Source organism: Pseudonaja textilis, chromosome 1, assembly GCF_049901715.1.
Source record: "Pseudonaja textilis isolate UNSWEBS1 chromosome 1, rPseTex1.2, whole genome shotgun sequence".
NCBI classification, from domain to species: Eukaryota; Metazoa; Chordata; class Lepidosauria; order Squamata; family Elapidae; genus Pseudonaja; species Pseudonaja textilis.
The window spans coordinates 224,692,641-224,707,523 of record NC_141990.1 but is presented as its reverse complement, the minus strand read 5'-3'; the positions used below and the strand labels follow the sequence as shown (position 1 = coordinate 224,707,523).

The 14,883-nt window shown below is 39.2% G+C and overlaps 1 protein-coding gene across 1 annotated transcript; it reads left to right on the top strand.

The window, feature by feature from the left end:
• Positions 1–8,453: 8,453 nt before the first annotated feature.
• APLNR (apelin receptor) lies at positions 8,454–12,401 on the top strand. The gene has a single exon (XM_026719722.2). It carries the CDS (start codon positions 8,755–8,757, stop codon positions 9,871–9,873), a length of 1,119 nt encoding a protein of 372 aa, XP_026575507.1. The 5' UTR covers positions 8,454–8,754; the 3' UTR covers positions 9,874–12,401.
• Positions 12,402–14,883: the final 2,482 nt, after the last annotated feature.

Sequence of the window (14,883 nt, the reverse complement as noted above, 5' to 3'; positions counted from 1 at the left end):
AGGTGGTATTCAGCAGGTTCTGACTAGTTCTGGAGAACCGGTAGAGGAAATTTTGAGTAGTTCAGAGAACCAGCAAAACCCACCTCTGACTGGAGATTTTACAGTATCCTTCCCCTGCCACGCCCACAGAACCGGTAGTAAAAATTTTTGAATCCCACCACTGACTGGCTGGGTACTCCCAGTAAAATAGGTTAACATGAAGTTGACATGCTATCAATTATACGTTACGTTACTTGTTACATTATTATTCTATATCCCTATTAAAATTCCACACCCATTTAAAATGTGAATCTGCTAAAGGCTATACATTTAGGACACAATTAAGTTTCTTTTTATAATTTGTGTTATTAATACAGGTAAGTCCTTGACTTACACCACTTCATTTAGTGACCGTTCAGTTACAATGGCACTGGAAAAAAGGGACTTATGACCATGTTTCACACTTCTGACCATTGCAGCATCCCCATGATCATGTGATTTACATTTGGATGCTTGACAGCTGGTTCATATTTATGATGGTTGCTGTGTCCCAGAGTCATGTGATCATCTTTTGAGAGCTTTGGACCAGCCAAGTCAATGGGGGAAGCCAGATTCACTTAACCATGTTACTAATTTAACAACTGCAGTGATTCACTTAAGAAATGTGGTAAGGTCATAAAATGGGGCAAAACTCAATTGACAAATGTCTCACTTAGCAACATAAATTCTGGTCTCAATTTGTTGGTTGTAAGTCAAGGACTACTTATAATTAAGGCAAGGGTGGGAATTCTACCAGTTCGCACCTATTCGCTAGAACTGGTTAACATTCTAAGCAGTTCAGAGAACCAGTTGTTAGAAGAAATTACCGGCCTAATCCTGTAAGGAAGGCAGGAAGGAAACATTTTGGTGTTGCTTACAGAAACTGCCTCTCTGTTAACCCTTATTACGTTCTTGGTAGGACTAGACTTCCTGTCTCAGGAACATCTCTGTAGTTTTTTTCCCCTCCTTTGCTGGTACTTTGCTTGTGTGGAGTGACCATTCAAAGTTACAATGGCACTGAAAAAAGTGACTTATGACCATTTTTCACACTTACGACTGTTGCAGCATCACCACAGTCAGGAGAGGCCAGTGAGGAGATGCATGCCTCGATGTGAGTGATATTGAGTTGGCCACGCCCAGCCAATAACATGATCACCAAGCCTTGTCCACACAGTCAAATGACCACCAAGCCACGCCCACCACTTAAGCCACACCCACAGAACCGGTCCACTCCTGAATTAAGGTGTTCATCTGGGACAGTGAAGGGACAGAATCAAGCCCATCTTGAGTCCCATGGTTGCCGACATAAAATATTCAGAGGATAATGTACACTTAATTAAATTCCTGTTATCTCCACCAGCATGGCAACGGCAAGGGTTTATATTATGACCACTGTAATATAAAATGGCGAAGAGATAGTATTTTTCCTTTCCTTTCTACAAACAATAATATGGCTGGATTATGGCTTGTTTGTCATGAAATAAATGTCTTAACTCTATCGCAATTTACTGAGATCTTAGAGGAAGACCCAGGCATTTTAAAAACTTTTTAAACTTTGTAAAGCCACTCCTCATCCAGAGTGGGATTCTCTGCTATTCATATCCTCTTATTGTTACAGTGAGACAGACTATAAATATTTTGCTTGCTATGTCCTGGGCTCGGGACCCATTTCTTCTTTTCCTGACTTGCCTTCCTGTCTCCATCCTATTTCCTCTCCCCACCCCCATTTCTTGTCAATTTCCCCCCCCTAACTTCACACATTTGCAGCACAGAGTTTAAAGTGACAGAAATAGAAAGGTGATGGGCCGAAGGAAAAAATGTTGACTAACTTTCAGCTGAATAGCAAATCTTTTCATATAGAAACCTTTTCCTTCTTTGTGCTGTTCCATGAAGTATGACTCTGGCCTAAAAAACTAATAACAACAAAATAATCTCCAGAGCTCTTCTTGATTTACAGCACTCTGCTTATCTTCAATAAGGGTATCAGGTAGTTTATCCCATTGAACTACTTGACTCAAATCAATGCTTCACTTCCTTGCCTTTTCTATATCTTTTTAATCTTAAAAACACAAATAGCCTGTATGAAAAATAATGAACAGCTATTCTCATTTATGAGTTTTAAAGGATTGATACAACTTTCCAATATTGAAGGAATTCCAGCAACAAAAATGGCAGCTGGGGTACCAATTCTTGCTAAAGCAAATGTATTCTGACTATTAAGGCTTGATGGAGCTTTCAGGTCTCATTCCTCTGTATCTCTTTCATCTCGTAGGAATTGTACTTTATGCAATCTTGAAGCAATTTTTATGCAAGACCTCACCATTACTGCACACATTTTAATATTTTGGCCTTGGTTTCTCGCAGTTTATAAATTAGAACTAGGGCTCATGGTCACCAAGGTTGACTGAGAAATAATATCTCATGCTTATTCTTGAATCATATTCAACCTTTGGTTCACAAAGCCACTAGGCTTAAGGTAGTTTAAAAGTCACACATGGGTCTTAAAATGGTGTTATGCATGCTTATTAATCAAGCTTTCTGGTTTATATGCTTAATCATATGAACATAGCCCATTTTCAGGCTTTTTTTCCATAGTATAAACTCTAACCTCGGGTCATATGACCATTTTTTTTGTTTGAAGTCTATAGCTGAACAACAATTGGTGGGTGCTGCTAATAGAGAATATGGATTTTATGGGGTGGACCTCCTTTTTTTCCAAGGATTGCCCAGAAATAAATATAATAGGCTGACCTAGTCAGGGCCACATATTCTAGTCTGTCTAGGATCTACCAAGACCTTCAGCCTACCTCTAGGAAAATTAGGAAAGGAAGTGTTTTAGCTGTTCCCAAAGTCTACAATGACAGAGTTTAAAAAACCTTGTGTAAAAAAGTAACTACACAATAACCATGATGCCTTGCAGATGGAGAAGGTTTTAATAAGAAATTCCTTTGTTAAAATAATTAAGTTAAATCTTTAGATGTAACAGAGATTCTACTTATTGATAGGCAAATCCTCTATGCTGAGGTCTTCCTTCCTTCCTTCCTTCCTTCCTTCCTTCCTTCCTTCCTTCCTTCCTTCCTTCCTTCCTTCCTTCCTTCCTTCCTTCCTTCCTTCCTTATCCCCTTATTTGGTAGGGATAACAGAAAGATAAGATGAAGATGAACTATTGTTTGCTCAATCAAGGAAAATGTTCTACTTTGCTATTCTGAAACTAGCAACATATCAGAAATTACCTAGTAGTTGAATATACCAACGGAGCAACCCTTTGTAGATCAATAAAGATATGATCTCATTTTCACTTGTTGGGGGCTATACTACAAATTGAATTATATGGGGGAGTTTTTCTTTGGAAGGGAAAACAAAAGCTGGATTCCATTTATTCAGCTGTCTCTACAGGGGCAATATACCAAATACTTTGGGTGGTACTATCAGAGCATACTAAAATCTGAGAATTTGTCATTGCCTCTGATGTCCTATTCTTGACAACTAGGCTGCTTTCTAAAGAACTACTTATGTATTCAATATTCTGCTCACTGATCTACATTGTAGAGTTGTTAAGGACTAATGAAGTAAAGCATGGAATATTCTCAATATTCTAAAGCAGCTCCAAAATATTAAATTATAGTTATTTGAGATCATACATCAAAAATTTGACAGTACAGCTAGGCATACACTTGAAAAAAATATTTGGAAGATGTGCTTTGAGCCTCATACACAAGCATATAATCTCTCTATACTTCATTAATGCACCAGCCAGTAGTGGGATTCAATTTTTTTTTACTACCGGTCCTGTGGGCGTGGCCTGGTGGGCACGGCAGGGGAAGGATATTGCAAAATCCCATTCCCTCCCTACCCCACTAACCTGCTTTCCAGCTCTGTTCTCTTGTGCAGAGCAACAAAAGAAGACCCAGCCAGCAGATCAGCTGAAACTTGGGAGGCAGAGAATAGCTGGGGGTGGGGCCAGTCAGAGGTGGTATTTGCTGGTTCTCCGAACTACTAAAAATTTCCACTAACGGTTCTCCAGAACTGGTCAGAACCTGCTGAATACCACCTCTGGCACCAGCCCATGCTTTTTCAAGCTTCTGTTCAATGAGATTGAATAAAAAATGCTGTTGCTTAACTGGGTTCACACATTGTTCTAAACCCAATGTAGGCTGTTTGGGTTTAGCTTAGAGCAGGGGTGTCAAACTCATGTCATCACGGTGGCGTCATGTGACATATCAGGACTTCTCCCTCCTTCGCTAAATTAGGCATGGGTGTGGCCAGTACGTGGGCTGCGAGTTTGACAGCCCTGGTTTAGACGGTTGGGCATATCCAATCACCGTTTGTAACATGGCTTATGGTTAGTGCAATGCCTGCACAAGCCAGCCAAGCTGACTGGTTCAACAAACTATGGTTAAGAAGTCCAGGCCTAGTACAATAGTCTAAACCCACCTTGTATGTTTCATTTAAGATTTGAGACAGACCTAGATAAGTTTTAGATTTTATTTTTTTTTCAAACACGGGTGATCAAATCACCTACTATGTGTCTTTGTTCAAGCATCACTGCTGGTAACCTGAAACCAACATAGCATCTGGCAGGAAAGCATAACTCAGTATGCTTGTCACTTTTTCCTGGACTCCATCTGAAGATGGTGACCCAAGTAGGTTTTTATGGCTTCTTACACTCTTACAGCTTTTTTCTCCTGACCAGCATTTTGCATTCTATTTATTCTGACACGGACTGTTGGAAAATTAAAAAGCGTGCTGATTATCTTGACATTTTGGTTGGTCCCACTGAGGATTTTGATTGATCAATATGTTCTCCAAGAATTTAAACAGTTACTTACTATCTAACAATAGATATTTATATAATTTGAGCAAATTAAGTCCTTGTTTAAACCAGACATACTTGCTTTAATTTCTAAACTAATCCCAGTGAGAAGAGTGGTTACCTGGATTTGAGAGCGCCTGGGTTCAAATCCCCCTTCATTCACTGGGTGACTTTGTGCTTGTCATTTAATCTTAGCCTAACCTACTTTACAGGGAGGCTGCATATACTAAATGAGGGAGTTATAAATGTCATTTTTGGAGCCTCTGAAGGATGCAGGTCACAGGGATTTTGAAGTTGTTCTGGAATATTTTGTTTTTCCTACTTTCAACCAAGGGAAAATTCTAACATTTCAAAGAGTTGGGACAGGCCTGAATTACTTGCTAGGTGCTTTGTTTTTCTGATGATAGTGCAACACAGAACTCCTTATGTTATAAACACAGACACATGGATGATGACCAGGACAGCTGACGGAAAATATCAGGCTGATCAGTAAAGCACAAAGGGAAGATTGAACACCAAAGCCCTAAATGGCTTGTAAGAGTGGTGTTATGGTCATCATGAAGCCATTCTCTAATCCAGCAAGCCAGATATTCCTGGGAAGGCAGATAAAACCCATCAAAAGGCAAGATAGGTGGCTTGTAGTTCTATCGCTACAGGTACTTCAAAGGAGCTGGTGATATCGTCTACAGACAGATAGCAAATATGCTCTGGGTCTGTCCAGTAGAGACTAGAATAGTGGAGTTTGCCTGGTTTCAAATTGTTCTTTCTTTTTTAAATGCTTTATTGAGTTTTTTTTCTATTTATACATAACACCAATACTTATTAAACAGTGCTGTGACATTATATATACATTTATGTATCCTATCTAAACTTAAAATACACAATACTTTCATACCCTCGTATCTATTATATACATTTCTATTCTTATAGCGTCAATCCAAATATACCATGTTTCCCATATTGCATTGTATTTCATGTCTGCTTTCCCTTTTAGTTCCATAGTTAATTTGTCCATTTCCACACATTCTAAATTTTTTATTATTATTAAGCTTTCAGGTGGTGTGGAGTTTTTCTTCCAGTACTGGGCATAGGAAATTCTTGCTGCTGTTAATACGTGTAATACAAGATATTTTATCTTTCTGTTATAGTTTTTTTTAATTATTCCTAAAAGGAATAATTCTAGGACAAAATCAATTTTGTTTTTAGTTAACTCTTTTAACCACATTTGAATCACTTTCCGATATTTTTTCACTTCGGGGCATGTCCACCAAGAATGAAAGAAGGTACCTTGTTTTTGTCTACACTTCCAACAATTCAGTTTTAAATTTGGATAGATCTTAGTCAATCTTAAGGGTGCCATATGCCAACAATATAACATTTTATGTTGATTTTCCTTGTATGCCACCAATTTTGTTATTTTATAATTCATATTCCAAATCTTTTCCCATTTTTCTAGATCAATGTTCCTACCCCATGCAATCATTGTTCCTTTCACAATTTCTTCTACTTTGTCAAATTCTAATAAATGTTTATAAACTTTGATAATAATTTCTCATCTGGGCCAATCAAGATTTTATCAAGTTTTTATAATTCATTGTCTATTCCAAATTCCTCACTGTCTTTTTTGTATCTTGTTTGTATTTGCATATAGGTCCACCAATTCAATTTTATTCCCTGTTCTTCCAATTTCTGTCTACTCTTTAGATTCCCTTGGTTATCTAAAATTTCCTTATACCTGGCCATTTTCTTAACCTCCATTAGATTGGGATGGATTACTGCTTATTGTACAGCTGAAAAGCTTTTCTTATTTAAGTTGTAAACTGCTTTACTCTTGATATTATGTCCTTCAAATAAAGGCTGTGTTTTCTGTGGGAACTGCACAAAGACATTTCTTTTGGGACTGGGAATAAACTGGAATTGGAGCATTTCAGATGCTGTGGCAGAGGTTTAGATCAGTTACAATCAGAGGTGGAATGCTACCAGTTCTGCCCGGCTCTATAGAACTGGTAGCTCTGAAGAGCAGCAGACACAGAACCAGTTCTGTGTCTGCTGCTGTTTGGCCCACCTGCCCGCCCGGGCTCTTACCTGTCCTTTATTTCCTGCTTTTTCAACCTCAGCTGCTTTGCGCGGCACAGCTGAGGTTGAAAAAGCAGTAAAAAAAGAGGCTTTTCAAATGCTGTGCACTCACGGAAAGTGCTTTTCAGCTGTTTGGGCAGCACAACTTAAGGTTATTTACACGCGCGCACAGTGCAAAATGTCACCAAACCAGCAGTAACACCGGTTGAATCCCACCCCCGGTTACAATGAATTCTTAATAATCTCTTTTTTGTTATTTTTTAAAGTTGATAGAAGACTTCAGTTCAGGTTTGCTTCTTTTAGGTAAAAATCTAAGGCAGTCCTCGACTTGCAACAATTCACTTAGTGACCATTCAAAGTTACAATGGTACTGAAAAAAGTGACTTATGACCATTTTTCACACTTATAACCATTGCAGTATCCCCATGGCCATGTGGATGCTTGACAACTGGTTCATATTTATGACGGTTGCAGTATCCTGGGGTCATGTGACTACCTTTTGCGACCTGATTACAAACAGAGTCAATGGGGAAGCCAGATTCACTTAACAGCCATGTTACTAATCTAACAATTGCAGTGATTCGCCTAACAAACATGAAAAGAGAAGTCATAAAATGGGACAAAAGTCACTTGACAAATTTCTCGCTTAGTAACATAAATTCTGGGCTCAATTTTGATCCTAAGTCAAGGGATACCTGTATTTTCATATACATACACTATATCATTATTGTTATAAATTATTGATCAAATATTTAAAACTCAGGAACACTTGAGTTTAGTCTACAGTTTGGCAAGTTCCCAAAATATTTTTCCAAATATTTGGATCTTCTAGAAATACCCCATGTGCCTAAAAGTTTGAAGAATTCACCACCAATGGTCTCTGCAGACCAGAGCATGTCTAGATTATCCGTTTCTCACAGGCTTCTCTCTGAGATGTTTGCTGGGAGTCCAACACCTTGGCCGCATTCTTCCCAGCTCTGTCCCCACCCGCTTAGTTTTCAAAGCCTTTTCAGGGAGCCAAGCAGAATCATGGTCAACTTCCTTAGTAAAAGCTTATTTACGTCTATGGATGAACCCGCCATTTCTTTGCACTGACAGACTTTTCTTAATGCACTATCATAAGGTGATCACAGAATGTCCTAAAGTCAATGAGGGTTGGTTTTGCAAGAAAAGGGGGAAAAAGCACTTAGATCACTTTGCTGCTGAAACTGAGAAAAACTCACAATTGGGAAACCGAGTCTTTTAGGCAAAAGGGGGATGAGGTTAGCAGGGCATCTGGGAACCCTGTTATTTGGATTATCACTCCATGCCACCCACCCAGCAGCGTCTCTGGTTGTCTTAAGCCACATTCCTTTCCTTGCTCTGAGAAGCTTAGGGGGAGAGCACATGTAGAGAGTGTTTGTGAAGGGGGAGGATCCAAAGGGCAGATGGAGCTGCCCAGCTCCACAGGGGTCAATTCATCCAATTCACATAAGGATGTTGAGTGAAAGCAAAGGGGTGGGGTGGGGACTGGGGAGGGGGGAAGGGGGCTGGGATGCAAAGATTTTTAAGACCAGTCAAAAGGAAGCTCCTACTACAGTAGGAATGAGTGGGTGTGTGAGAGAGATGACCCAGATTGAGGGAGGCACTGGCCAGAACTGTCTAAAGCTTTGAAAAGAAGGAGGTAACAGAAAGACACAAATGAGCTGAGAGACCGGGCAACTCAGGGTTGTTTTTTTTTTTTTTGGTCTTCCTTCTACGTAAGAACTTTGCCAAGATTTATCCTGCTGAGTGATCTGGACATAAAGAGCAAAAAAAAAAAAAGGAACTACTTCTTCAGAGCACATTCTTCTTTTCTTCCAGCAGAAATGGAATTTGGCAACGATACTGACAATAACTCAAGCAGCTACGAATGTGACTACGATGACTGGAGTTCTTCCAAAATCCTAATTCCTTCCATCTATTTGCTTGTTTTCTTTCTGGGCACCACTGGCAATGGTTTGGTGCTATGGACCATTTTCCGAGGAGGGCAAGAAAAGCGACGGTCGGCAGACACGTTCATTGCAAACCTGGCAATAGCTGACCTGACTTTTGTGGTCACTTTGCCGCTATGGGCCACTTATGTGGTCCTGGACTACCATTGGTCTTTTGGCTCTTTTGCTTGCAAACTCAGCAGCTACCTGGTCTTTGTCAATATGTATGCCAGCGTCTTCTGCCTCACAGGGCTCAGCTTTGACCGCTACTTGGCTATCGTTCGCCCTGTAGCCAATGCCAAGCTGAGGTCAAAAGCTAGTGGACTTCTAATGACCATTGTGCTCTGGACTATGGCAGCTCTCTTGGCCTTGCCAGCCATGATTTTCCGGAGGACTGGAGTATTCATTGAGAGTGACAAAGTGACATGTTTCATGGATTATTCAAGCGTGGCAACCAACAAGACTGAGGCGGCCTGGGAAGCAGGGCTTGGCTTGTCCTCTACCCTGATGGGATTTGTAATCCCCTTTGCCATCATGCTGATTTGCTACTTCTTCATTGCCCGTACGATTGCAGGTCACTTCCGAAAGGAGCGCAGTGAAGGGCTGAGGAAACGGAAGCGCCTGCTCACCATTATCATTGTCCTTGTGACCACTTTTGCGATCTGCTGGCTCCCCTTCCACTTGGTGAAAACCATCTACATGCTAATGGACTGGGAGGTGATGCCCTTGTCCTGCAGCTTCCATGCCTTTCTGAGCAATCTCCACCCGTACTGCAGCTGCTTGGCCTATGTCAACAGCTGCCTCAACCCTTTTCTCTATGCCTTCTTTGATCCCCGCTTCCGACAAGCTTGCACGGCTGTCCTCTGCTGCACGTCGGGGCATTTGCCTGGAGCTGCAGGAGACAAGTCAGCCAGCTATTCATCTGGCCATAGCCAGAACCATCTAGGGAAGAACATGGAAGCAGGGCAGGAGAAACACTGTCCTGACAGCCAAGAGACTTTGCTTCATGGGTAAAAATGGAATAATGTCAAGCAGCCATGATAAACTTTGCATACAACGAGTCTCTCCCCTCCCTCTCTCCTGTTAATTCCTTTCCCTTGCATCATTCTACCATCTGATTCTGTTTCTTTTCTTAATGTTTTAAATTGGTAAGTCTGTTTTAACTGACACAATATTCATCCCTTCCTTCTGTATTCTGCTTGGTTATCCACTGCAACAATGTCTATGTTATATAGGAATTGTGCTAGGAAGAGGGGGGGTGGGAAGCATTTCATTATGTTCTGAAACGCAATGCTGCATACACAGCTGGTGGTTCTTCTAATGAAAATTACATGGACTTTTAAATGGACTTGTAGAGGCTTGGGCTGGCTATTTGCAGACCTGTGTTTTGAAATGTTTTTGAAAACTTGCCATAGCTTTTTGTAATGTTAAGTGAAACAGTAGAACTATGCATAAGTTGCATGAAATCGGGGGGGGGGGTTCATTTTGAAGGGAATGCACTTGGGAGCTTGTTGCATATCTGGTCTGTCTATCCTCATGCTTTGGTGTTTCAAGCCAGCTCTGTAGAACAGGTCCTGTTTAAGAAATGCTTCAATCCTACACCCCAGATTTTCTTACTTTTTCTTATCATGCCACTTTGAGGCCTGGTTCATTTGGCAACTTCTAATTCTTTCATTTTCCTTGTTCTATGGGAAGAAATGACTGCGCCCCCTAAAATTTAGAGTTTAAATATTCACTGCAATGGAGAACTGGCACCATGGACAGAAAACTTCAGCCTGAAAGCCTATTTCTTCCTATGCATGAAGACAGCTTCTTCAAACAGACAGCAATTGTACTTGGTTCTTTGCTCCATGCTTGTCCTGTCAAATAAAGGCCCTCCATTCAAAACTATTCTTTAAAAAAAATACATAAATGGTTCATCAGCAAAATCTAGCTTTATTTTCATCTTCCTCTCCCTCCCCTCTCTTTCTTCTCCCACAATAAAATGTAAAATTCCTGCTGCTTAATACACCATTTTAACAGAGGTTGGGAAACAGTATCATGCTTGCATTGATAAAAATGTTTTCTTTGTAGGGATTGTGTCATTATTCAACTTGCCTATACCTTATACTTTATTCACTTTATTCAGTCCTTTTATATCACAAAAAGACTGAATAAAGTTTTAAGTCATGCAGAAAAATGCTTTGAGTCTCTTAATGATTTCACTGAATTGATCTGCTGATTAAGAATTTTTATATAAAGCTTTTAAAGGTTCATCTTTTATTATTAATAACTAAGGGGCAATATAAAACTGGACAAGAAGTTGTACATTTATAGAGACAATGATTTTTTTTTAAAAAAAATCAAAAATCTTTTTTCCTGTAAAATTTTTGTTGCAATTAAATTTACAAGAAGTGCTTCAAACTGAAAAGTTGATTTAAACATGAAAATATTCTTTCTGAATTAAAAAAGTAATTAAGATATTCAATTGTGTTCATACTATCCTATTATTATTCAATATATAGTTTCTTTTAGATTCTACAGTTTATTCTGAATCTGAATTGCGGGGATAGAATTATAGATTTAAAATATTTATAATGTAGTTGCCAGTTTTCTTTATACAAGATAAAACAAAACATTCTTATCAGTTAGTAAAACAGGGCTGGACATGTTACTACTCATCACTGTGACACATAAATGTAAAAGAATGAAGAGATAAGTTTGTCCTGGACTGTTCCATTTTAGGGTAAAAATAGAAAGTTTAAATTTTAAATATACCCTTGAGAGTAAACACTGCCTTTCCAAATTTAGAAAACCACATTTCAGAAAAACATTTTCCCTGTCATGTTAGCTTTGTAGGCCTATAGTAGGTTTTAAATGCAAGCAACTACAACCAGAAGTGATATAGCTCAACCCTCCCCCCCCCCAAACCCCAATTTCTTGATTCTGTTAAATATATCAGATGACCTTGGGTGTGTCATTTTGTTTTTTGTTTTAGCTTTCAACATAATATAAAATTATAGATTTTAAGATTCCTTATCTAGTATGTTGAATGGCTTTTGACAGGGCCTAAAAATACCAGAGAAGGAACAGAAAGAATAGGGTCCTCACTGAAGGAGGTGAACTGTCAGATAATTATCTCTGAACTCCTCTTTTATGTACAGGTATGAATATGGATAATGCAAAACAAAAAGCTAAAGAGTGTTTTTATTCTTTTGATTAATATCCATGGGCTTCATTTTCAATTTTCCTATATAATCTTCATTGTGATGGACGCAGAACAGCTGGGGTAGAACCCAGGGAATTGACTGATACTGATTCAGAGTGTGGATCCATCTAGGACAGTATTGTCCAAATTGAGTGGTGGCAACCATCAAAGATTACAGCTGTAACTCCTTTCAGTGCTAGCTGGAGATGTTGGGGACTCCAACTGGGACCTCTTGTATGTAAAACGTTATGTTCTGCTACTGAGCTACAATTTCTCACCTAACTTCTGAAGATGGGCAACTTCTGAAGATGGAGTGTTTAACTGGAGAATTAAATAAAACCTCAATGAACGTGTACCTCAGAGTTTTTATTGAAAAGAATATGGTTTGAATGTTTTCCTTCCTTTCCTATCTATTCTGTGAGGCAGAAGAAAAACTGACATACATTATTATGCATATATGGAATAGTCTTGTGGGGGTGGGAAGACGGTAATGGAGGGCGTTGTCAGTCCTTCTGCAATACTGGTTACAATGCAGAATATGTCCCAGGTTCATAAGGTCCTGTCTACTTATGATACCCATTGACCTGTCAGGAATACAACTCAGAGAACCATTCTGATTCCACATTAGCTCCCCAAAGTTAGAAACCAACATGCGAGCTTTGGAATTTCCCAAAATGTTTTGTCATGCAAAGTGATAAAAGGAAAATAAAGAGGATGAAAAAGTAAACTCTAGTTAAGGTTCAAGGCAGATGAACATTTGCAGACATTCAAATTCAGTTGTGTCAAATGCTGTTCAGCTTTCAGGTTGTACCTGGAAATCTCCCATGGGTGGCTGAGAAGAAGCTAATTAATAATGATGATTTCTTCCCTCATTTGAAAATATAAAATACAGCTGTTAGAACCATGCTTGTCCTTAGCTGAAATACATATTCCTTGTTAGGTGAAAAAAAAATCCTCTGATTGATTGGAATTGTATACAGTGAATAGACATAATACGTTTAGTGGTATTTTTATGGGTGAACTGCCCTGAAAATATGCTAATCCTGAAAATTTGAAATGTGCATCTTATCAAGAGATAAAGAAAATGAGTAATGAGATAAAGAAAATGTCCCGAAGAGATATACATATGGGCTGAATGGATTAGCAAATGGGGAAGCCAGAAGAATCATTAAGTGCAGAGGAAATTATATAATGTCAAGGATGAAATGACAAATATTGTTTTATGCCATGCTGCAAACTCCTTTTTGTAACTGTCCAAAATATTTCTTTCTTGAAGGAATGGATTTGAAAATTTTTTTCCAAAGAGACACTAATGCTTGCAACCATAAGAATAAGTACACTGGTGTAATATTTTTGAATATGTTTTTGTTTGGCATTATCATTTTTCTATAGGGAGGGTTATCAATGTGTATTCTGCTATTCATCCATTACACATAGATAGGTGTGTGAAGTGGACTGCAAACATCCTCTACTCCAGGGGTGGGCAATTATGGATCCTTTATGACCCGTGAACTTCCACTCCCAGAATTCCTGAACTAGTCATACTGGGATTGTACAGAGTCCAAAGTTACCTATTCCTGCTCTACTCTGTAAGTGTTTTCACAAACAAATTCACCTAACTTTGCATGGTGTCATGCCTGCTTTGCCAGATTTTCAGTAAGGGTGGCAACGATAGCCAGACTGGGAAAGATTCAGGCCACAGGGATAACAAATCCCAACACTGAGTAGGATAAAGTCTACAGGTTATGAAAACTTATTTTGTTTCCAGTCAATTCTCTTTATTTATTTTAAGGTTGCCTTATTGCTGCAATTAAAGTGTGGGCAGGTTGTTCCTGGGAAATATATAAGCACACTCAAATTATTATTTTTTGCTTCTCAACACATTAATCTAATGTGCAAAATAATCTTGTTGGTGGTATTGAATTATGGTGGGGTTAGTATTGTGGAGGCCATGAAATGGGTTCAGGTTGGTCATAACTGCAGAGGAATTGAGGAAAAATAAATTCAGAGGCCAGGAGGCATGTTTAAGATGATTGAGGGTGGGGGCTTCTTGGAAGTCCACCCAGAGTTATGAGACCAGGAAAGGAGCAATTCAGGAAAATCTCCTTTGATATCTATGCAGGTATGCTCTGGTGGAGATGGTAGATACGAGAAAATGTGGGACCAGCTTAGGCTTAGATACTCCAAATCATTAGGTGATTTTGGCCTTTAAGCATATTCCTGCATTATTAGATTGCTAAAGGTTTTGTTTTTAGTAAATAAATGTTTCACCCAAACGTACCAGGTCTTGTCTCTTTATTTGCTGGGAGGTCCCAAATGAGGCTTTCTCTCTAGTCTCCCCACTGTGCCCATTTTGAAAATGAAGAGGGACAAATGGTGAACAAGGTGCCAACCTCCTGGTTCACTTAAGTGATGGGATTGTGTTAAGCCAACTGTGGTTGTGGGAAATCTGGAGGTAGAGCTGTCAAAAGAAAACTAATTTCATCTCCTTTGCAAGTGGATTCCTTTCATGGGATAGGCTCACTGAAAAGAACATCAAAGAAGCTTCCCAACCTCAAAATCAACCCTCTGAAGGGGGTGGGTTGTTTTTTTTTTTTTTTTTTTTGGCTTTAGTTTATTTCCTGGGAAAAAATCCTATCCGAAGCCATTTCCTTCAATAGGATCTATCTGTAAGAATCTCTAAGATATCTGAAATCTGATATTGATCTGGTAACTTTCACTGGCTTCTTTCAACTTGACTGTAATCTGACCATGATATTGAATAAATGGAAACAACAAACAGTCCCTTCAGGTCACAGGAGTTATGCTGACAATCTAACAGGCAACAATTTGATGGC